The sequence below is a fragment of the Notamacropus eugenii genome, chromosome 1 (genome assembly GCF_028372415.1).
Source record: "Notamacropus eugenii isolate mMacEug1 chromosome 1, mMacEug1.pri_v2, whole genome shotgun sequence".
Lineage (NCBI taxonomy): Eukaryota > Metazoa > Chordata > Mammalia > Diprotodontia > Macropodidae > Notamacropus > Notamacropus eugenii.
The window spans coordinates 241666615-241689271 of NC_092872.1; the positions used below are offsets into that span (position 1 = coordinate 241666615).

The 22657-nt window shown below is 45.3% G+C and overlaps 2 protein-coding genes across 3 annotated transcripts in view; one reads left to right on the forward strand and one right to left on the reverse strand.

The window, feature by feature from the left end:
• ARID3B (AT-rich interaction domain 3B) overlaps positions 1-18572 on the reverse strand; it is a 52759-nt gene extending 34187 nt beyond the window's left edge. The window contains exons 1-2 of the mRNA XM_072628367.1: positions 18408-18572; positions 14620-15256 (exon numbers count right to left, since the gene is read on the reverse strand). Of these exons, the coding sequence (XP_072484468.1) occupies positions 14620-15180 (561 nt within the window). The 5' untranslated portion in view covers positions 15181-15256; positions 18408-18572. The remainder of the gene's footprint in view (positions 1-14619; positions 15257-18407) is intronic.
• Positions 18573-18845: 273 nt separating this feature from the next.
• Positions 18846-21108, forward strand: LOC140517262 (actin, cytoplasmic type 5). 2 transcript variants are annotated; one of them, XM_072628368.1, is made up of 2 exons: positions 18846-19041; positions 19571-21108. In XM_072628368.1, exon 2 carries the CDS (start codon positions 19591-19593, stop codon positions 20719-20721), a length of 1131 nt encoding a protein of 376 aa, XP_072484469.1. In that variant the 5' UTR covers positions 18846-19041; positions 19571-19590; the 3' UTR covers positions 20722-21108. The 2 variants fall into 2 exon arrangements, with proteins under 2 accessions (XP_072484469.1, XP_072484470.1); XM_072628369.1 differs by lacking the exon at positions 18846-19041 and adding an exon at positions 19245-19345.
• The last annotated feature ends 1549 nt before the right edge of the window (positions 21109-22657 follow it).

The following is a 22657-nucleotide window of genomic DNA, read 5'->3' on the forward strand; positions in this document are numbered from 1 at the left end:
AGATGTAGAAATCAAGTTCATCTCCCTCACTATGCAGATGAGAAAACTGAGACTCGAGAAGGCTGACATGACCAAAGCCACACAAGGTTTTTTCAGTCTCAGCCCTGTGCTAAGTGAAAAAAAAAGAGCCCTGATCCTGGATCAGGCCTCTCTGCTGTAAAAAACATTCCCCTTCAGCTCCAGAGCAGCTCCGATACCATCCCAAGTTCTAGGACAGGGTACAGGAAGGAGAGCTGCAAGCTAGCCATCACAGCCTCCTCTGGATGTGGGCCTAGGCTGCCATTTGAGGGTGGAGGATTTGGGATGGGGAAGGGCAGGACACATTATGAAGGCCTGAAAGAAGAGAAATAGCATGGCGTGTTCACTGAAAGACTGGTGTTCAGTGAGAGTTACTGTAGAGATTTCTTAGGAAACGGGTGTGCTGCTCTGGAAAGATGAATCTGGTGGGGCTAATGGATTTTATGGGAGGGAGGAAGAAGGACAGTGACACTAATCAGGAGGCTAGCCAGGAAAAAGAGCATCATCTGGACAACAGGAAAAGAAAAGGAGGGATGGACAGAACGGGCATTTTGAAGGAACAAGGATGAAGAATAGGGAAGAAGAAATTCTAACTTCAGGTTTAGAGCCTTGGGAAAATGGGAGATGCTGCTGCCAGTGATCAAAATAGGAAAACTGAGAGATGGTCCACCCAGGAAGCCTTAGGTAGAAAAGAACACATGCACTCACAATCCAGTGCTTGTCTGACTAAGATGATGAAACTAATTCCACAGCCCCAAAGTTAGCTGAAGTTCTGGCACTGGAAAGGATCTGGCAGGAGAATCTAAAACGTTGATGTGTCAACATTCCAATGGCATGAAAAGGTGGTAAAAGGATAGTCCTCTCTTTAATAGCTTTCTACCGGAGCTTGGTGCAGTGGAAAGAATGCTGGGCTTAGGACCAATGGCTCTGGATTCCAATCTCAGCTCTCTAACGCACTTTGCTGTGTGACTATGGACAAACTGCTCCATCTTTCTGGGCCACAGTTTCCCCATTTTTAAAATGAGAGGGCTGGACTACATGGGCACTTAGATTCCTGCTGGCAGTAAATCCATCGGCTTATGGATGTTTAAATATTCCTCCAGTTCTTATTCTTTACTGTGATTTAAAAATAAAAACAAAATTAAAAAAAAAATTCTTACCATACTTCTGAGAATCTCAGGAGCTGGGTCAGTATTCCCTAGAGCTCTCTCTCCCTGGAGACAAGAGGGCCTGACTTTAAAAGCAATTAAGAATCCAGCCTATTTTAGGATTATTCTGACCACCTGGAATATCTTATTAAAGCACAGCTCAGATGTCCAAAGCAAGTTCAGTTTCCCATTCCCCACTTCTCCCCAAGACAGAGTTAACCCTTTCCTTAAAAGGATGTTTGATTTGAAAGGGAGAAGCCAGAGGTAACACAATCCTTCTCTTCTAAGTATAAGAAAGGTTGACATTTGGAAGCATGGTTAGTATTTTTCTACTTGACTCATGAATGAAAAACGACGAATAACAACAAGATTGCTTTGAGGATCCTTGTAAGAATAAAGTTGCTAAATGATTAGAATAGTCTAATAGAGGGAATGGGCTGACTCCTTAGCAAGTGGGTTTCCTCTCAGTGAAGGTATTCAAGTAGAGAGGAGATGACCATTTCTTGGGGATGTTGATATCGAGGGCAATTATTCCTCAAGCAGGCAGCTGAACTAGATGGCCTCTAAAGTCCCCTCCAGCTCGAGAATTCTATGAAAATAAAAGAAACAGGTCACCAACTCAAGGTTCTTGTGCCTTCTGTCATCTCCTTTTAGTCTGTCAACCTCTATCAACCTGCCCTATCCTGAAAAAGTCATCACACTGGGTTTCATTCTGGCAATTCTTATCCCAAACTCAAGCCACTATGTGAACAATGCTTGGTTTCTTCCTTTCTATCCCCTTCAGACAAACAGTTTTCAAACCCTGTGATCCAGGCTACAAATATCTCTAGGCATTAAACCTCAGTTACAGGACAGTCCCCCTTAGACAGAAGGAAAAGAAAGCATTTCTGGATTTCTATTTTCTATCTTTTTTCTATTTTTCTATTTTCTAAGGGGCTCTAAAAGTTTAGAAAGATGAGCATTAACTCTGAAATTAAAATCTCACTAATATCTTAGATGAATGTCTGGAATTACAGATGCTCAGAAACTAGCTTGCCTTTAGCCAGGCACATAGTTAGGGAAGTCTAATCTATTACAGTTCTCCCAGGCTTGGTCTGATGTTGCAATGTCAAAAGTCCACTTTACAAATCTTAGTATGAAGAGAAAAACAAGAATGCTCTTTGCTCTCCCACCAGCTCCAACCACAAACACTTGGAGTTAATGAGATGTATAAAGGGGCCAGAATGGGGATTACAGGACAATCAACAGAAATTCCTTCTGTAGGTGGAGTGGAGGCCCAGGAAGTGAAACAGATGCTGATAAACTGACTCTGGAGGACTCCAAAAGCCTCCTGATAAGATCGGGATTTAGTGCTCTGCTGCAGGCTCTGAAGCTTGGGAGGACAGGAGTTATAATTAGCAGATGCACACCTTCCTTTGTCAGGTAACCTAAGCAGGAACTAGCAACAATCCTGCCCACCTTTGACCAGCAAGAGATCAATTCAAAGTCTGTGGCTTGGAAAATACCACTTGAACTGAGGGGTAGAAATGAGCAGGTGGGGGCTGGGGAAGGGAAGGCAGGCAGCTCAAACAACCTGTATTTTGATTACATGATAACAGCCTTTCTAAAACACTTCCGTTTTACTCAGGAAAATCTACAGCAGTGCTGAACATGTTTAATTACCTACCATGTGCAGAGCCCTGGAGCAGAGCAGTTGTTCTCCTGGAACTCAGCTTAGCACAAACAACTACATTAAGTGCATACACACAATCACAGAATTTTTTAATTGAAAAAGGACCTAGCTGGTCATCCAGGCCAACATGGACCCTAAAGGAATTCCCCTGGAGAGGCCCCTCTAGCCTCTGCTCTGAGACCTTCAACCTCTGGGAGCCCATTCCACTTTAGACAACCCTAATTGGTAAGAATTTATTTTCTTTATGTCCAGCCACAATTTGTTCCTCAGTATTTGCTACCTGTTGGCTCCTGGTTCTGTTCCCTCATAGTAAATCAAATCCATCCATTATTTCCTCTTCCACACAGCAACCCCTTCAAATCTTTGAACACAGCTACCCCATCCTCTCGGAGCCTCACATTAAGCAACTCCTGTTCCTTCGATGATCCCCTATGAAAAGAGAGAAAGGGCCTGGCCCTGGGATCTCCTAGGTCTAGCAGCTACAGTGAGGAGCTTCCTCTGAGTTTGCATTTAAAGACTAAAGCAAAGGATGGGGCTAAGACCAAATACCTAGAAGTGAATCAGTACATGGAGATCCAATTAAAGAAGCAACAAGTCACTCTTCCACCCACATACAGGAAAATCACTGCTGCTTTTCTTTAGGGGGAAGCACGTCTAGGCCACAGGAGAGAGCTCACCTGCCCGTCTGGTTACCAACAACAAGTAATAGTGGCATATGCCATCATACAATAAAGATCTTTTCTGCATCCTAAAACTTCAGGGGTGAAAAGGACCTTCAGGATCATAGGATTATAGACCCAAAGCAGGTCTACAATGCCCTCAGAGGCTACTGAATGGAATCTCCTCATTTCACAGATGAAATAAGAGGTGAAATACTGTAACTTATTTAAAAGGCACTGCTGCTCATAGCTAATGTGGGAATATGTTTTGCACAACTTTATGTGTGTAATGGGTGTCATTTCTTGCTTTCTCAGTGACTGGGGGAGAGGCTGGACGGAGGGGATTTGGAATGCAAAATAAAAATTTTAAAGAAAAAAATCTGAGTGAACCAAAAGTATGGCCAGGAACCAAATGCCAAACGTCTAAAGATGAACCTTTGGCAGTCGTATGAACAGTCAGGAGTGTCAATGCTTCAACAAGGGCAAGTGCAAGATAAAGCATTCAGGAAAAAATAATTGATTCTATTTCCAGGCTGTTAGGACCCATGAATTACTCCCTAAAGATACCAGTGCAGTGGGATGGCCAAGAAAGCAAATGAAACCCCAGGCAACACTAGGACACACAGGACAACTCAGTGTCTTTGGCATCTGGACTGATGGTGACTCTCTCTAGAAATAGGTCAAGAGAAAGGCCAAAAAAAGACTCAGGAGATGGAAGACTTCTACCTGAGAGCAAATACAGCTGGAGAAGAGGGACCGTATAGCATAGTAGATATAGACCTGGCCTTGGAGATAGAAAGACCTGAGTTCAAGGCCCTCTTCTAACACATAGACTAAATGACCCTGGGAAAGTCAATTAAGTTTTTGGTGCTTCAGGCAACTTTCTGCAGAAAAGTAAGAGTTCCTTCATCTGGGAGTTCCCTACACTGAGGAAATCACAGGTCTAGGCACTCTCCCTGTCAGAAATAGCTATTTAAAAATGGAAGGTATGGGAGAAATTTATACCAGTGAACTGAAGGAAATCACTTTAATGGGACAGGGAACTACTAATGCAATTAAAAACACCCTCAGAGGTCCCAAGTAGCCATTGTCCTCCTTTTTTCCTCCTCTCTTAGCTAAACTTCTGGAAAAAAACTATCCACATTCACCATTTGCTATCCTTTACCTCTCTTCCAAACCCAATTTGGTTTCCAACCCCATCACCAAACTGAAACTGCTTTCTTCAGACTGACCCACTACTCTCCCGACTGTTAAACCCAATGACCTCCTCTCTGCCCTAGGGTAAAATCACAGTGACCTACCTGCTGTTTCTCACATTTTACAGTTCTAGCTCCTGATTCTGCCAAGTCTCTCCCCCCCCCCGCCCCCAACCTCCCATACGTGGAATGGAACTCTGCTCCTCTCTTAGAGTCTCTGGCTTCCTTGAAGACTGGACTCAAACACCACCTTCTCTAGTCCTCTCTTTGTCAAGGAGCCAGCGTGTTCCCTCTTCAAGCTATCTGGCTGCTGTTCTGTATGTTTTACACATCCCTACAAGTATATAATGTCTCCCTACTAGAATGTAAGTTCCTTTGATATGGTTGATTCTTGGATCCCCAGCCCTTGGCACTGTGCCTGGCACAAAACAGTTGCTTTATAAATGCTTCTTGATTGGATGAAAATTCTTTTCCATTTTTTTTTTACTCTGACATTCAATGTTCCCCAAAATGAGCATTTCCACAAAAATAAAATCAGAAGAGGATTGTGGATAAAATGAGAAATCTCCATTTCATCCCACCTGTTTCATGAAGAAAGCATAGGATACATTTCACACATTATTTCTAAAACTCTCTTTCTTGTTGTCTGTGCCTCCTTCTGTTCTCTTCTGGCCATTTAAAAATGGCTTAAATGGCTCTCTTTTTAAAAAATCATCACTATGGTTAACCTCTCTCCCACCCAATTAAAAATGAGGAGGAAGGAACAAATAAGCCCGGTGGCTGAGTCTGCCTTTCTACACGGTGACTCCGCCCCATCTGGAGGTGGGCGACCTTCTTCATCCCAGGGCCTGCAGAGACATGGCTGACCACCATGCCCATCAGATCTTGTATTCGAGTCTTTCAAAGCTGTTTCTCTTGATAATGTTGTCATCTTTGTAGAAATTGTCACCCTGCAGCAGATCATGAGACCCAAGATTCTCTGTAATCATCTTTATCCTTGTTTCTCATGCAATAATATTGCACTATATTCACATAACTTAATTTGTTCAGCCTGTCCCTACTGGATGGGCAACAGGTAGGAGCCTAGTTCTTTGCTTTTTTTTTCCCCTTTTTCATTCCTTTTTGGGACCAGGAAGTTAGTTTTGCTTTTGACTTCTCCTTCCCAGTAAACCACACCTTCCTTATCATGCTCTTGGAATCTGATCTCTTTCTACACCAAACAGTGTGTAAGTTTAGTTCCTCCCCCTCCTCCACAATTTTAGATAAGAAGCTCAGCTGATTGGCCAGTTAGTCACTCAGAATTTATTAAACACCTATTATATGCCAAGCACTGTGCTCAGCTTTGGCAAACAATATTTGCTACTCTCAGGAGCTCATCATCTAACAAGGGAGACAATGTGAAAATAACTATGTGTAGACAAGATATATACAACGTAAAGTGGAAATACTCGACAGAGCAGAAGGGGCTAACACTGACAGCGATCGGGATTTGCACTGAGACTTGAAGCCAGCAGGCCCTCCTGACTCAGGCCTGGCACTCAGCTCACTGTGCTGCCTACAAGGCATGTTTTCCTTGGAGTCTTGGCTTGTGCTGTCACAAAGCTACTGTCTCTTTCTAGACGAGATTATGGGGCATCTCTAGCTCTACAATAATTATTTATGCTGGTCAGTCTCTTCTTTGGTTTATTCCTGTCTCTGGCTTTAGTTCCAGACTTGGGGCTCTGTGCTGGGCCACCTCAGCCCCTGCTGAGCAGTCTTGCCCCAAGTTCCTTAGATCCCCCTGGATCTCTGAAGTTCAAAGCACTGGGCCTTAGAAGGGTAGGGACCTCCTAGCCCCTGTGCCTCTGGGCTGTCCATGACTAAGAGGTACCCTGCTCTACTGGTCCCTTCAGCTCTCCTGGTTCCAAGGCCCACAGTGGGGCTCTTCCAACCCTCCTGGGGCTTTCTAGAGGGAGCCATCCACTCTTGCTGCTGCAGAGCCAGAAGCCCTGCAGGGTACATGTGTCTCTGTTCCATCTCCGGAGAAGCTGGGAAGCTGCTGGCTTACTTGCCTGTACTGGCCTAGCTGAAGATTCCTTTATTATTGCTCCCAGGCCTCCGCTGACCTTTTGGACAGTTTGGAGGTGAAACAAGCCCCTTACTAGAGACTTCTCACTGGATTTCCTGACCACTATTTGGTCTGCTACAAATTTCAAGTTTTTGATGGAGAAGGGATATGGGCACTGGGCAATCTACATAAGTTCAGACGGTGATTTCTGCTCAAAGTGCTCACACTAACTGGTTTCCCCACCCAATGGTAAGTTAGCAAAGATAACAAAATACAAGAACAGTCAGGGTTGGAGGGGCCAAAGAAAGACAGGAGCACTAATACACTGTTGGTAGAGCTGTGAAGCAGCCCAACTATTCTGGAAAGCAATTTGGAACTATGCTAAGAAACTGATGAAAAGTCCATATCCCTTGCCCTAGAGAACCTTGTGCTAGGAACATATCCCCAGGGGGTCTGAGAGAGAAAGGTCCTACATAAATCAATAATAGCTCTTTTCTGCAGTAAAAAAGGACTATAACAAAGTAAATATCTATTGATTAGGGACCAGCTAAACAAAAGGCGGTACATGAATGTAATGGAATATTTCCTGCATAATAAGAAATGAAGAATACAAAGAATTTAGAAAAGCATGCAATGACTGACATGAACTGATAAAGTATGAAGTAAACAGAACCAGAAAAACAACAGCCACAGTGACAGTGACGCACTTCCTTCTGATCCACACTTGGCATGTGGACAGCTGCTTGTGCACTCATGACTCCGTGGATGTGCTGGACAGTTTTGCTGAACTGTTCCTATCCCCAACCTGACACCCTTGTTATGAGGGGTAGTAGCTTTCTGGGTAGAAGGGAAAATGAAGGTAATATAAAAACAAAGGACATTAACTTTTTTTTTAATCTGAAGAATGGTTCAATATATGTGAATATAAATAATGTATTATTGTGTGGTTATAAGTGATAAACATGAAAAATTCTGAGAAACATGAGATTTGTAAGAATTGATGCAGCACAAAGAAAGGAAATGAGGGCAATGACTACAACCACATAAATCAAATGATCCACTAAACGTAAGCAGAACTCTGAGGAACCCAAGAACCCACATGGATCCTGAAACATACTGACTTCCTCTTGTCAGAGAGAAGGGACACTTAAGGGTATAATGAGGCATATGGTGTCACATGTGGTTACTGCGCTGCTAACCTGTAACTAATTTTCTTTGTTACAAGGAAAGGTTTGAATTGGGAGGCAGGGCTCTTTCCAGAAACAACTATGATTTCTGTGAAAGCATCAATAAAACTTTTTAAAGGTGTGGATGGGCAGGCAGAGGGAGGAGGAAGGGGATCAATGAGTAACAGAGGGAAGGACAGGAAGAGAGGGAGAGGCAGCACAGTTTAGTGGCTTGAGAACTGGCCTTAAAGTCAGAATGACCAGGGTTAAGCCCCATCTTTGACATACCCTAACTGGGTGACCCTAAGTAAGTCACTGAACCTCTCAGGGTTCCCAGCTGTCAAGTGGTAGAGCTGCAGTCACCAGGCTTGGCAGAGGGAGTTTCCTCATCAGAGTTCCTTGTACCAAATAAACCACAGGCCTAGAAGAATAGTTATAAAAACCAGTAAGGTATATTTTCAAATCAGTTTGAAGAGTTCAAATATTTATCAGTCCTGAAAAGATAGCTTATAAAATTATGACATGTATGGCTACACTGAAGGGAATCTATCCATGAAATTCCAAGATTCCACAACAAAATGCATCGTTGGAAAAAGAATTTTAGGGCAAATAAAAAGGAATTCACTCAGTGAGTGGAAACACGCACAGGACTGTCACTGAAAGACATCTTCAAGATTATTCAGTCCATCGATCTCATTTTATAAATGAGGGAACTGAGGCTCAGAAGGCACTTTCTTAAGATCACAATAGTAGAAAACCACAGATCTGGGATTCAAATCCAAATTCTTTGACTCTAAATCAAATGCTCTTTCAATCATTTGAAACAACCTACCAGTGTGTAATATGAAACCTGCTATCCAGAAGCAAGACAGACCAAAAATGTAACAGCTTTTAAAAAAAAAAGGTTTACATAAATTTACAAATGAAAGATCCACTACAAGACTGGCTATCTCTAACTCTTTGCAATCCAGTTTCCTTTCCTACTACCACACTGAAGCTGCTCTCTCAAAGGTCACCAATTCCTCCAGGACCAATAGCCAATGGAAGGCCAATCAACAAATTCAATGGCCTGTTTTCAATGCTAAACCTCTTCCTTCACACTCAGGAGATCCAGGTTAGAGTTCTGTATAACACTTAATAGCAGGGCAACTATGGACATTCTCTGCTCTCTTTTCCCTTCATTTCAAAGACATCCCATTCTCTCAGTTCTTTTACTTCTGTCACAAGCATTCTAAAACTCTCTTTTGTTCCCCCCCCCCCGAGCCCATTTAGGTAAGAGCTCCTCCAGTCAGGCTTGCTCTCTGTGCTTCCCCAAGTCCCCCCCCCCCCCAAGCTGTCCTTTACTTTCTTAGCAATCTCATTAGCTCTGTGGCTTTATCTCCCACCTCTATACAGGTGATTCTTAAAGGTGTGTCTACTGAGAGTCAATAGCCTAAAGGAGGCATTGCCACTAAAAACTTCCTCAACCCCTCTCTATTGATATTTCATTTGGATAGATGGTGTATTTATTTATCTATAAGAGTGCTGAGTTTGAAGTGCAACAGGATCTCAGCATTTAGCTGGAGATGCAGAACTAGATCTCAAGAAGAGACTGACATCTTTTGAATAGAGGTGGTCACTGGACCCATATGAAGGAACTCTATCACCACAGCAGAGTATAAAGAGAAAAGAAAACATGGTATATAACAAGGATTGGAAACACCCAAACTTGGACAGTAGAAAAAGCTTGATGAACCAAGAAAGGAGAATAAGGTCAGACAGAAAGGAGGACAGGCTAGTGGCACTCTGGAACATACAGAAGAAAAGATAATCCAAGAAGAAGGTATGGTCAAAGGCATCAAATGGGATAAGAAAAGGAGATGGATGAAGACTGAAAAAAGCCAATGATGAGAAGTAAAGTGGTAACATTGGTGACCTTTTAGAGAATGGCCTAGGACAGAAACCAGATTTCAAGGGCTTAAGGCTCTAGAAGTAGAAAGATCTCAGTGAATATCTGGTCCAATCCCCTTCTTACAAATGAGAAAACTGAGGCTCAGAAAGATGGCATGACTAGATCAAAGAAATTAATTAGGTTGGTCATAAGGAAGGGAGGCTCAGCTTTCTATGTGTACTTTATCAGGAGAAAGTTAGATCATATACAGGCTGACACAAAAGCTGGGCAACTATACTCTTTCCTAAACCATCCCCCTGGTGGCATTATCAAAGATGGAAAACTAGGATGGAAAGACCACTCGTCTGACTCAATACAGCATCTCTTTGGCTCTCTATCTCAGCATTTCTTCTCCTGTTGTCTACTTGGTCAGCCGCTGAAGGGACATACTGAATTCAATGGGAAAGTGGACAATAGCAGCAATAAAGTACAAACCTGTCCAGTTTTTCAAATTGTTCCTGAGCTCCACGCCCTGGAAGCAAAAGGGGGCGAGGTAGGAGGCTGACATCCCAGAGTAGCTCTGAGGGGTCAGTGCATGTAGGAAGCTTATCTTGTTCTGGTCAGTATATATAAAAGACAGGCAGTCACACATCTCCCCAATATTGACAAAACAATCTAAGGTCACTCTCGGATCTGCTCTGTCCCCTGCACACTGACCATCTGGCCCCTTAAGGGTGATTTCACTTTGGGGTGGATTAGGAGATCAGGAAGTTCTGGCCCAGAACTGCCCCAGATCTAAGGGGTCCCTTTGCTTCTCTCCTACTCCCCTCCCCCACTAATGAACTGTCTTCCTCATTAGAACCTAAGTTCTTTGAGACTCTAGACCATTTTGGAGGCTTGTTTTTGTGAGCCCAGCACTTCACACAGTGCCTGGAACAAAGAAATTGCTTAACAAATGCTTTAGCACACTGTCTGTCCATCCATCCATCCATCCCAGAGTTTCTGAAGTACTCTAGGTCCATACAGAAGCCAGGGGACCTCCACGCTTTCCCTAGCATGGACAGAGAAAGAAAAAAGGTCTTTGGTAGTTTCATCTTTTCTCTGTAGTATTTTTGCACAAATATGGATAATATAAACACCCATGAAAAAAAATCCAGTTGATGGTAAAGTAGAAAGAGTAGTGGCCTAGCCCACAGAACTAAGTAACTAGCTGGCTCTGCCATGGCTTAGATAACCTCACTTGTAACTGTTGTGAGGAAAGCTCTCTGCCTCTTAAAGTGCCCTGTCTGGGAAAGGGCAATTTTTGCTCTCTATTGGGTCCCTGGGCCTATCTCTCCCATACAGTCCTACACCAGGGAAATCAAGGTGGTGATGGCTAGCTGGTACAAGCTGTGCCCCACTCCCAGGAACCAAAGGGACTGTCCAAGGATGCAAAACGCTAGACACAGACCCTCTTGTTCCCATGGGGCTTCAGTTGCTACATTTAGTCTGAAAATCTTACTTCTCTTCTGTTCTTTTATATACCTTAACTATAACCAGGAATGCCCTTTCTTCCCCGCCATACAATGAAGCCTGAAGCCTCATTCCAAATGGTTCACACCTCCCAGTTGCTGCGTGTATGTATATGTGTGTATATGTGTGTGTGTGTGTGTGTGTGTGTGTGTGTGTGTGTGTGTGTGTGTGGACAGGGTTCTCCCCTCTGGTTGTCAAAATTAGCTCAGGGCCTTTGTCTCTGTTGCCTGGTTTTACAATTACTTCCTCAGCTATCCAAGCCCAATGGGGTGCAAAAGCTAGGCTCAATGGTGTCATCCATCTTCCTAACTCTGTTACTGGGAATAACAAAACAACCACCATTCCCCTGTGCCCCCCCCCCCACACACACACACTTCTACTCGAAAAATACCCAACTTGGGAGAAGCAAATATTTTTCAGGAGAAGAGAAGCAGAAAAAAGCAAGTATGGCTCCCCATGTTCTACAGCATATACTTTCAATCACCTTCTCTACAACCCGAGAATCTTTCCAAATGTTTGTTCAGTTGCCAATGGCAGGCACCTTGCTTTTCGAAATGTTTTTTCAGGTATGTTTGTTTATCAAATTATTCAGTGTTCCAGACACAAGTAACTTGTCAAGTGGATCATTATGCATATTTTTTAAACAAAAGTCAATTTTATAATGTTTGTTCTCCTACCTGAACAGAAATTAGGCTGACACTCCACAAAATGAGCTAGATTTGGAAAAACCATCCTGGCTGGCAGCCAGGAAATAACAACACAAACATCACAACTGACATTTATCTAGGATTTTTAAATCTTCCTGTCACTTTCCATACATCATTTCATTTGAGTTGCCAAACAATCATGTATAGGCGGTAACCCAGCCATTGTTCTCTCCAGTGTACAAAGAGGAAGCAAGTTCAGAGAGGGCAAGGCCAAACAGCTACATTCCCCCCCCCCAAATTTCACCCAATCTCCAAGATATTATTAACAACACTGGAGAAAAGACCATGACCTCTGTGAAGCAACTTTAGAAAAGGCTTTGTGGTTCTTTTCTGTATGATCTACAAGAGACAGACTTCTCTAAATATCCCCAAACTATTATGCCCCATACACACACACACACACACACACACACACACACACACACACACACACACACACACAATTTTACTCCTGGCAGGGTACAAGTGACAGTGATCAATACTAACCAGTTTTATTCAGATGATCAGAAATGAGAAGAGGAGTGGATGTGAAAACAGGTGGGTTTTATACCTGCACTATACACACAAACCAGGGTTTTTCAAGTCAGTAATTCTTTCAGTCATAAGTAAAACTGGTCGGGGTAAGACTGCTGTTTCCTGATTCTACTCCTGTCCAAATCCAGGGAAGGGAGAGGTTTAGTCTAAGGAACTCAACCCCTTTGGGTGTCTAATTAGAAAAGTGGTCCAATATTCAAAGAACATCTTGACTTAGGTTTGGTAATGATGGAGCCTAAAGAACATCTAGGCCAACAGTCTTAGACTCCAGGAGCGGGGTCACTGTGTGCCCTCTGGTGCCCTGTCACAAGGGCACCTGATTAATTCTCCCATGCCAATATGAGTCACTTCTGAAGAGCCTTTTTTCTAAAACCCCAGTGGCCTGACATCAACACCTGCCTAGTTTCCTGAAGACAGACAGGCAAGCAGGCCAGGACGGGACGGGAAGCTCCACTCCTCACACAGAGCTTTACTTTCGAGGAATAAGGACTCATGCGCAGAGGCTGGCCAGCCGCCAAGACCCCGTCGACTCCTGCCTGAACTCCCCCCCCACTGCTGTCAGGGATCCCTCTTTCATGCTGACTCAACATGGAACTCTGCCAACCACATGGTAATGGAGGGGCTGCTAGCAATTCAGAACTATGGAGTGCTAAATCACATTTAAATCAACTGGGAGGGTCTGGCTTTGCGGCCAAGGTACTGTTGTGGGAGCCGAGACTCCTTGGCCCCAGTCCCAGCTCTGCTACTGAATCACTTAGTGATTTGAGGGCTGGCCTTTCTGTACCTTGGCTCCTTTCTTATTTCTCTCACATGGTGTGTGGACGAAGGAGAGGAAAGAGATGGCCCAACAGGTGCTGTCTTAAGAATGCTGGCTCTGGACTCCCTAGGTTAGAATCTCCACTTTGCTAGCTATGACCTGTGCAACCTTGGTTTGGCCCCATCACTTCCAGGGCTCCCATTTTATCACCTGAAAAATGAGGGTGATGAACTTGAAGACCTTCTAATTCTATTATCCTACAGACCAGTCCAGAAATGTTGGGGCAGGAAAGGAAGTCATCTCCAAATCCAGAACAAGCTTGTGATTCAAGGATCCAACTTTATGAACCCCTCTGCTCCATCCCTGGCCCTACACAAAGACATGTCCTTCCCTATTAGTGTACAAATATCAACATACGACTTAATCTGAGAAAGCCACTGTGGTACAGCAGAAAGAGGCTCCAGAATCAAGGGACCTGGGTTCAAATCCTGCCTCTAATTCCTACTGTGTGACCTCAGGCAAGTCATTTAGCCTCCATAGGTCCAGTTTCCCCATCTGTAAAATAAAAGGAGTGAACTAGATGATGGCTGAGGTTCCATCCAGCTCTGAATATGCTTCTATAAGAATGCATAAAAGAAAATACAGTAGAATGGGGAACCTGGCTAACATTACTAGTTTCACCGTGGAATCCATTGTTAGAGGCCGCTAGGGGGTACAGTGAATAAAGCACCGGGCCTAGAGTCAGAAAAAACCAAGTTCAAATCCCATCTTAGATATCCCATCTTAGACCTATGACCTGGGCAAAGTCATTTAACCTCTGTCTGCCTCAGTTTCCTCAGCCATAAAAAGGGAATGATAATAATGGTGTTGACCTCTAAGGGCTGGTGTGAGGATCCAAAGAAATGGTACTTGTTAAATGCTTAGCTCAGGGCCTGGCATACAGAGGGCCCTAGGCAACCATTCATGCCATTCCCTTCCCTCTTAAGCACTAACAAGTCACTTAACTTGCATTAATTTATCATTATTCCCTTTTAGGTGGGAAAAGAGAGGTCACAAAGGAAGTCCATAGAGACATGGGATTCGAACGTATAGCCCTTACACTTCCAGCCTTTGTTCACTACAGCAGAGAAGAAGAAATGGCCTTGCTGTTCTGCCTTTAAAGAGTCCCTAAAGGTTGGTTTTCCTTCTTTTCTCAAAAGGAGGAGACAAGAGAGAGAGAAGGGGGACCTGAAAACCACTAGATCCAAGAAATTAACATGGAGCCCCCAAATAATCTGTCTGGGGCCCCTCTGAATAAAGGCACATGGACAGCACCAGCAGAATAGACACTGACCTGCTTAAGCTGTTCCTCCAGGGTCCAGTTTGGGCGGCCGGATGCTGAGACTGGAGGAGGGGCTTTTGAAGTATCTACAGCATGATCATCTTTGATGTGCATCCCCCTCTGTAGCCCTGGGGGCAGAACAGGGGGAGGATTTGCTGTGGGGGTAGCTCTGGGATCGTGACGAGTCACTTTCTGCATGTGGAAATATTTGGAAGAATGCTGGGCTTCCTTCTCAGTGATCTCTGCATCTTCCCCATCCCCGTCCTCCTCTTCCAGTGCACCTTCCTCTTCTTCATCAGCTTCGGAGTTCATGACCCGAGAGGCTGCTGTTGCTGGTGGAATTCTGGCCAGCGACCCCAGAGCGGGACTCCCGGAAGCCTTGGTAGATGGGGAAGTGAGACTGGCTTGTTGGGCTGCCAGCTGCTGAGCATACAGCAGCTGGGCTTCTCTCATCTGCCGCTCCTGCCTTTCTCGGGAATCCATCTGTACAGGAGCTGGATGCTGCTGTTGCTGTTGCTGCTGCTGCTGCTGCTGTTGCTTCTGCAGCTGCTCCATCAGGGCCTCAAGCCTCATCCGCCGGTTGGCATGGCTGGGAAGGTGGGCCCTGCCAAGGAGGCACACGGGATCCACACTGAATCCTGCAGGTTGGCTACAAAGGAAAAACAATCATATAAAACATGTCTTGACAGGCTTTCCTTTACAGCTTTTCTCCAGCAAAGGACCATGAGAAATCCAAACCTGATCTGATATCTGAACTCACACTAAATGTAAATGCAGACTTTCAGTCTCTCACGCTGAGCTTTCAGATTATGCCCTTAATTGGTGGGAAGCAAGGGTGAAAGGGAAGTGCAGTTGTTCCCTTCCAAACATTTAAAAATAAATAAATTCCGAAAGGTTCCATTCTCCTAATGTCTGGGTTCTGATCTTTTTCCCCTCAACATTTCCAGATATTAATATTTTTTAATTGGCAGGAATGCATCTAGATCTGTAGTATACAAAGTCCGTGACTCTTAAAACCAGAATCATGAAGGCAAGAGCGGGTGAAACTGAAGAAGAGAGAATTGAAAGAACCCTAGGAATGTCTCAGCCAAGGTGGACATATATAGATAGGAAGCAGAGAGGAATTCCACTCCCCCCTCTCCACCTCCCCCACCTTTGGAAGGAAAGGAAAACCAAACAAGCTGCTCTTTGGGGTTAAGCTTCGCAAAATGCCAACGATGCGATAGCATGCTTGTTCAGTGGACTGAACAATGTTAACTGGACACTAAGTCCTTAAAAAGAATCCAATTTCAACAGCATGAAAGAAACATGCAGGAGTTTCAAATTGCAATCATCATTCAAAACAAATGAGAAGAAACTCCTCTGGAGATTTTAAAGTTAATTAATCTGAAGCAAATATCAATATTGTCTATAAAGAGCACAAGCTAATTTCTCCTTTTTTGTCATAACTGCCAGGTAATCTTCATCACATTCCCTTTCTTTGAGAATCACAATGACTGTTCTCATGCTGCAGGATCAGCCCCAAAATGAAGGGCCCTTTCAGGAAAAAAGGCTTCTGGGGCAGGTTCAGCAGCATTCTTCCTTTTACAAATCATTCTTCAAACACACACCCCCTTTCACGCCCTCCATTCCCCCAGCCTAGCCCCATAACACACACCGTATGGGTTACAGTCCTGATACACAAAGGCTCATAAGCCTCAGATGGGATAATGCTTCACCTAAGCCTTGGTAAGTGAATAATGGACACTTCAGGCAAATGAAAGTTATCATGATGGCATACCATTGCTTCCACATGTATGTTAGCCTGGGACAGGTCGTGACTTGATACCGTGCTAATGTTTGAGGGCTGGACAGGCCAATCAAAGTCTTTAGCATCCCCCAAAACCCTGAAGCCTTCTAGGACACTAAGCATTCTTCATGGATTAGAGTGAGAAAAGAGGATGTTTAAAGCTAAGCAAAAGATTAGAGATGGATTAAGAATCCTCATTTTCTACGTTTATTTTACGAATAGTGCCTTTGCTTCTTACATTCTATGGAGCCTTTAAATTCCAAGTGGCTTCTCGTAGCCCTCACCGCTTTGGGTGCTTAGAGAGAAAGAAGCATAATCGTTTTCACTTCATTTCTCACTTAAAAAAATAATTATGACGAGTTTTCTGTTCCCATCAGAATCTGGGAGACAAAAGCGATTTAAGATATTTAAAATCCAGAAGTGAAGTAACTTCAACAATGGAGGGGAGGGGGGGAGAAGTTATGGGATTGGTGTGCTTCAAATTTCCTTTTAATATCAGCAGAAAATGACAAGTGAACTGTCCATAAAGCAATTGTCTTCATTTGCCACTCAATTATTCCATCTTACTAAGGATTTAACAACTCCCACCTTACACAGAGTGGCACCTGGAGGGGGACTCCACATGACAAAAAATGTAGATGCCTTGTGATGCCTGAAGGCTTTACTAGCCCTCACCTTGAAAACAACCAGTCTGTCCAGAAAAACAATATCGACTGTATTTAGGGAACTTATTCTGCTCTAAAATCTAAGAACAAAACCCTCTTCATACATCCAAATACCTCCATTTTCACATAATTTCCCCTTACCCCCAACTCCCACACTACACACACTAATTTCTGACTGATCTTTTTACTCCATTCTTTAGCCTCTAATTTCTCCAACCCATCCTTTCACTCCCCCCCACTAGATCCCTCCTTACATGGCAACCCCCACCCTCCCCAACCCTTGGGAACGTCCTTCCTCATCAGGTCCTTCCCACCCTTTATAACTCCAACTCCTCACCACCCCCACCCCCATATATATCTCACTTATATCCTGTTATCCAATTCTATCTGTAGCCTCTTACTCCCTTATCTCCTCAAATTCACAATCTCAGAAGCCCCCATTTTAAGCCACTTCGTTCTCTCTTTGTCCAGCCCTTGGAGGACCTCTGAATTTTTGGACCCCCCCACACATCCTGCCCTCCTCCAATCCTCCTCTATTTTAATAACCTCACCCCACCTTAACTTTGACCCCAGGACCCCAACTTTACCGATCCCTTTGACTCCCTCAGCCCTATCTTTACCCTACTGTGTGACTCCCCCCATTTAATACCTCTCATTCCCCTACCTTTAGTCCTACATCTCCACCATCGTTCCCCTCACAATTAAAGCTAAACCCTGTTTTAACTTACATCAGCCCCTCCCCACTTACTCTCCTAATCTCCCTGCCTTCCTGTCACCCCTAATGCTCACACAATATACACCCCCATATACCCCAACCTTTAATCCAGTGGTTACAAAACTTAAATTACCGAGGACCTCTCCAAAGAGCCACTGTTTTGTGGGTTATATCAACAGATATTCACTGTATTAAAAATTTTCAAGTTTCAGTAGTATCATGAAAATAGTTCTGACCTGGAAGACCTGTCTCTGGGACCACACTTCCAGAAGGAGGCTTTCATCTGTCTTAGCCTTCCTCATTCGCCCCCCTGAACCCTGCCCCCCCAACTTGCCCCCTCAACCCGTCTCGGAAATCCTCCATTCACTCTCCTCCCCTCCCCTCATCTCCCCCTCATCCCTAAAGCAATTACCGTGTACATCTTCCTCCCCGCCGCGACACCTAAAGGTCCCCCCTCCCCGCTTACTCCTCCAGCCCCCTCCAATCTGGTCCCCTCCCCGCTAACTCCCCAAGGCTCCACCTTTATCTTCCCTCCCTCCCTCGTCGCAGGGGGCTGGGGGGCCTTTGAACCTGACTTCTTCTAAATAGCTCATTTTACAGATGGGGAAACTGAGTCCGCGGGCGGTGTTACCTCGGGCGGCTCCGGCCTCAGCCCGGCCCGCTCCTGCCGCAGCTCCGCACCCCGGTCCGGCCGCCGCTGCCGCAGCGGCCCGGGCTCTGCCTCCTCCACCTCCTCCTCCAGCCCCGCAGGCGGCAGCGGCGGCTGGGACAGCGAGGCGGGGCCCGCACCGGAAGCGGCGCCGGGGGCCGGGGCGGGGGCAGGCGGGCGGGGCGGGGGAAGGAAGGAGGGAGAGGGAGGAAGAGGTGGGGGAGAGGGAGGGAGAGGGAAGGGGAGAAGACGGGAGGGGAAGGCCGGGGAGGAGGAGCGAGGCGTGGCGAGGGAGTGAGGGAACCGGGGTTGGGGGGAGGCGGGGCCCGAGGCCGGAAGGGGGGGGCAGATGGAGGCTTGGCCGGAAGTGACTCCTCCTCCGGAGGGAATGAAAGAAAAAAGGGAGGGGAGAAGCAGGACGGGGGCGGGGTCTAGGGAGGAAATGGACGGTAAATTCTTCGGCCAATGGGAGGCTCGGGTAGGGTGGAATTCCGGTTCCGGTGTGAGCGCGCCCGGCGGTGAGTTTAAAAGCGGGGCGCGCGCCCTAGCTTAGTGACACACCAGTCTCAGACGTAGTCGGAAGCGAGACGGGGAGCTAGAGCTGTGCCAGCGTGAGGTAAACGGGTCCAGGCCGAGACGGGGCGCGGCCGGGGAAGGAGGGGAAGGGCGAGGAACGTTCTGTGGGAGGACGGAGGACGGAGGGCGGAGGGCGGAGGGCGAGAATGGACAGCTCCGCTCCGCCGGCTCTCGGCGCTCGCGTGCTCTCTGCCACCGCAGCCGGTGACTCATCAGCCTTGCGCTGCGGAGCTGGCAAGCCCGAGGCCTGCGCTCTACTCCCCTTCACGGAGGGCCGCTAGGCCCGAGCCCTCCGTGGCCGCTCTCAGCAGAGGCCCCGGCCTCTGCCCAGGCCTCTGATCCAGGCTAGCTGGAGGGTGGGGGAGGGAATCCGGGTAGCTACCCTGAGCAGCCGTTGTCTCGGGGGGTGGGGTGGAGGGGGTGGGGGGGGGGGTGGAGGGGGTGGAGGGGATGGAGGGGATGGAGGGGATGGAGGGGATGGAGGGGATGGAGGGGATGGGCGGATGAGCGGATGAGCAAGTGCCAGCCTCGGCTCTAACCTAACGCGTTCTCCACCGTCTCTACCCTAGTTTCACAGGCGCATCTGAAAATGGCTGATGAAGAAATTGCTGCCCTTGTGGTAGACAACGGATCCGGCATGTGCAAGGCTGGCTTTGCCGGAGATGACGCCCCTCGGGCTGTGTTTCCTTCCATCGTGGGTCGCCCCAGGCACCAAGGGGTCATGGTCGGCATGGGGCAGAAGGATAGCTATGTGGGTGATGAGGCCCAGAGCAAAAGGGGCATCCTTACCCTGAAGTATCCAATTGAGCATGGCATTGTCACCAACTGGGATGACATGGAAAAAATCTGGCACCACACTTTCTACAACGAGCTCAGAGTCGCCCCAGAGGAGCACCCGGTTCTGCTCACCGAAGCTCCTCTGAACCCAAAGGCCAATAGAGAGAAGATGACACAAATCATGTTCGAGACCTTCAACACTCCAGCAATGTATGTGGCCATCCAGGCAGTGCTGTCTCTCTATGCTTCTGGTCGTACCACGGGTATCGTGATGGACTCTGGGGATGGGGTCACCCATACTGTCCCTATCTATGAAGGCTATGCTCTCCCACATGCTATCCTGCGTCTAGACCTGGCTGGTCGGGACCTCACCGACTACCTCATGAAGATTTTGACTGAAAGAGGCTACAGCTTCACCACAACAGCTGAGAGGGAGATTGTGAGGGATGTCAAAGAGAAGCTGTGTTATGTTGCCCTGGACTTCGAGCAAGAAATGGCTACTGCGGCTTCTTCCTCCTCCCTAGAGAAGAGCTATGAGCTACCTGATGGTCAAGTCATTACCATTGGCAACGAGAGATTCCGATGCCCAGAATCAATCTTCCAGCCTTCTTTCCTGGGAATGGAGTCCTGTGGAATTCATGAGACCACCTACAATTCCATCATGAAGTGTGATGTTGACATCCGAAAGGATCTATATGCTAATACAGTGTTATCCGGTGGTACCACTATGTATCCTGGCATTGCTGACAGAATGCAGAAGGAGATCACAGCCCTGGCTCCAAGCACCATGAAAATCAAAATCATTGCCCCACCCGAAAGAAAATACTCTGTCTGGATTGGAGGCTCCATTTTGGCTTCTCTCTCTACTTTCCAGCAGATGTGGATAAGCAAGCAAGAATATGATGAGTCTGGTCCTTCTATTGTCCACCGCAAATGCTTTTAATTAATTATTGATTCCCTGATCCTTGTTACTTGCAGGTGTACATGTGTCAGGTCAGCTGTTTACATAGACCACAAATGGACCAAATGTTTGTGAAAATGCCTATGAAAAGCTCCTTCCGTTAAGTTTTTATTTATTTGATTTTTTTTGTGATATTTGTTTTCTTTTTAAATACATTTAATATACCAATAGAAGTGGATTATTTACACTACAAGTTTAACTTTTGTGTCTTGTTGATAAGTTAATAATTTGTTATGTGCTTGTGCTGCTGCTCCTGGCCATCTGAAGTTTCAGGAACTTAGATTTGACTGTGGGAGATAATACTGCTCTGAATAGAACTGTAATTAACATTGTTCTGTTAATGCAAAATAAAAATTCTGCAATTAAAAATTCCACTTGTGCATGGTCTGCCTTAAGCCTTGGAGTTTCTACTTTAATTCCTACATAAAATCTGCCAAAATAAAATTGTTGTTACCTGAAGCACTAAAATGCCCAGAGTGATAAAACCAGCTATTTCTTTCTAGATATTATATGTATTTACTCCTTGAGCTGCTTCCCTATAAATGCAAGGAAGGAGTAAAATTTAGCTCCTTAACCTTACCTTTTAGCAGGGAAATGGTCTTTCGTATCCTGCCAATCAAATTCCTGACTCAATTTACCTTAATACAAGTACTGTTTGGCCTACATTTACCATTATAGCAGGGTGTCACAGATGTTTTTCCCCCCTAAAAGAATTAAGTTTATTACATGAAAATTTGAAGTCATTTTAAGGATTCAAGAAATACTTTTAGAACCTATGAGGGGATTTTAAAATTTTAATTATTATTTCTGATAAACAGCTGGCTAACCCTGATGTAAAATTAGGTCTGAGCCTAAAGCTAAAAGGGTTCTTCCTGATTATCCTTTTCCTTTGACTCCCGGATGTGTGATTAATTTCCACAAAGGAAATTGTCCTACTTGAGATAAATTACAAGTTCTAGCATACATCCAAATTTTCCAAGTCAATGTAATAGGAATAGTATACATCATTCCTTGAACAAACATTGTATGCATAGTGCTTTGAACTAGGCAACAACATTGATGCCAAGCTAAATGGAACAAAGTGCTTACTGTCCTCAAGTATGATCCATTTAGGTGGGTAAAACAAGTCATTAACAGTTACATGATAAATTCACCAGAAAAGGCAGAACAAAGTTGAACTCCAAAGGAAAAAAGTTAAGGACATGTTTTACATAGGGATATGAAATTTGAATTGAGTTTTAAAGGGGACAGGGTCTGTATCTGTGATTGTAGGGAACTCCTAGTTGGGGAATCTCCCTGTCCCAGGGCAGATTGGCACCTCTGCGATTCATAATTTTAGAGTGTCAGGTGAAGTATAAATGCCAAGTCTTCCTGACAAAAGGCTAGCTCTATCCATTTTACCACCCTGGATTTAGGGGACACCTGTTTAAGAGAAGTCTAGGCATACAGTGGCATGGAGAGTAATATTAAAAATTATGGTATTTTTAAGGTGTAGAGATGGAAGAGAATTTAGGTGTCTGCTAGCCCAACCCTCAAACCACTCTCCATCCCCCATTTTAACAGATGAGGAGACAGACCCAGAGTGTCTTCCTGGTCTCTCTGGCCTTAAGTGAGACTGTCTTAAGGTAGCATCTTTCTTTGTAGCATGTTATATTAGCACTAATTGGCAAAGTAAACAAAAATTTCTTCCTCTGAGTCCCATCATTTATATTCTTAGCCAGAGAAGCTAAATAATTTTGACAGGGGTCTCATAGGAAAGAAGTAGCTAAGGCAGTATTCAAACCCAAGTCCCCTGTGTCCAAGTCCTCCAGTCTTTCACTGCAGCATGCTATGTGAGTAGTCACAATGCAGCACCAACAGACAGAGGATATATAAGGAGTTTGTAAAAACCAGCGGCTCCTTATTCAAGTATAAATAT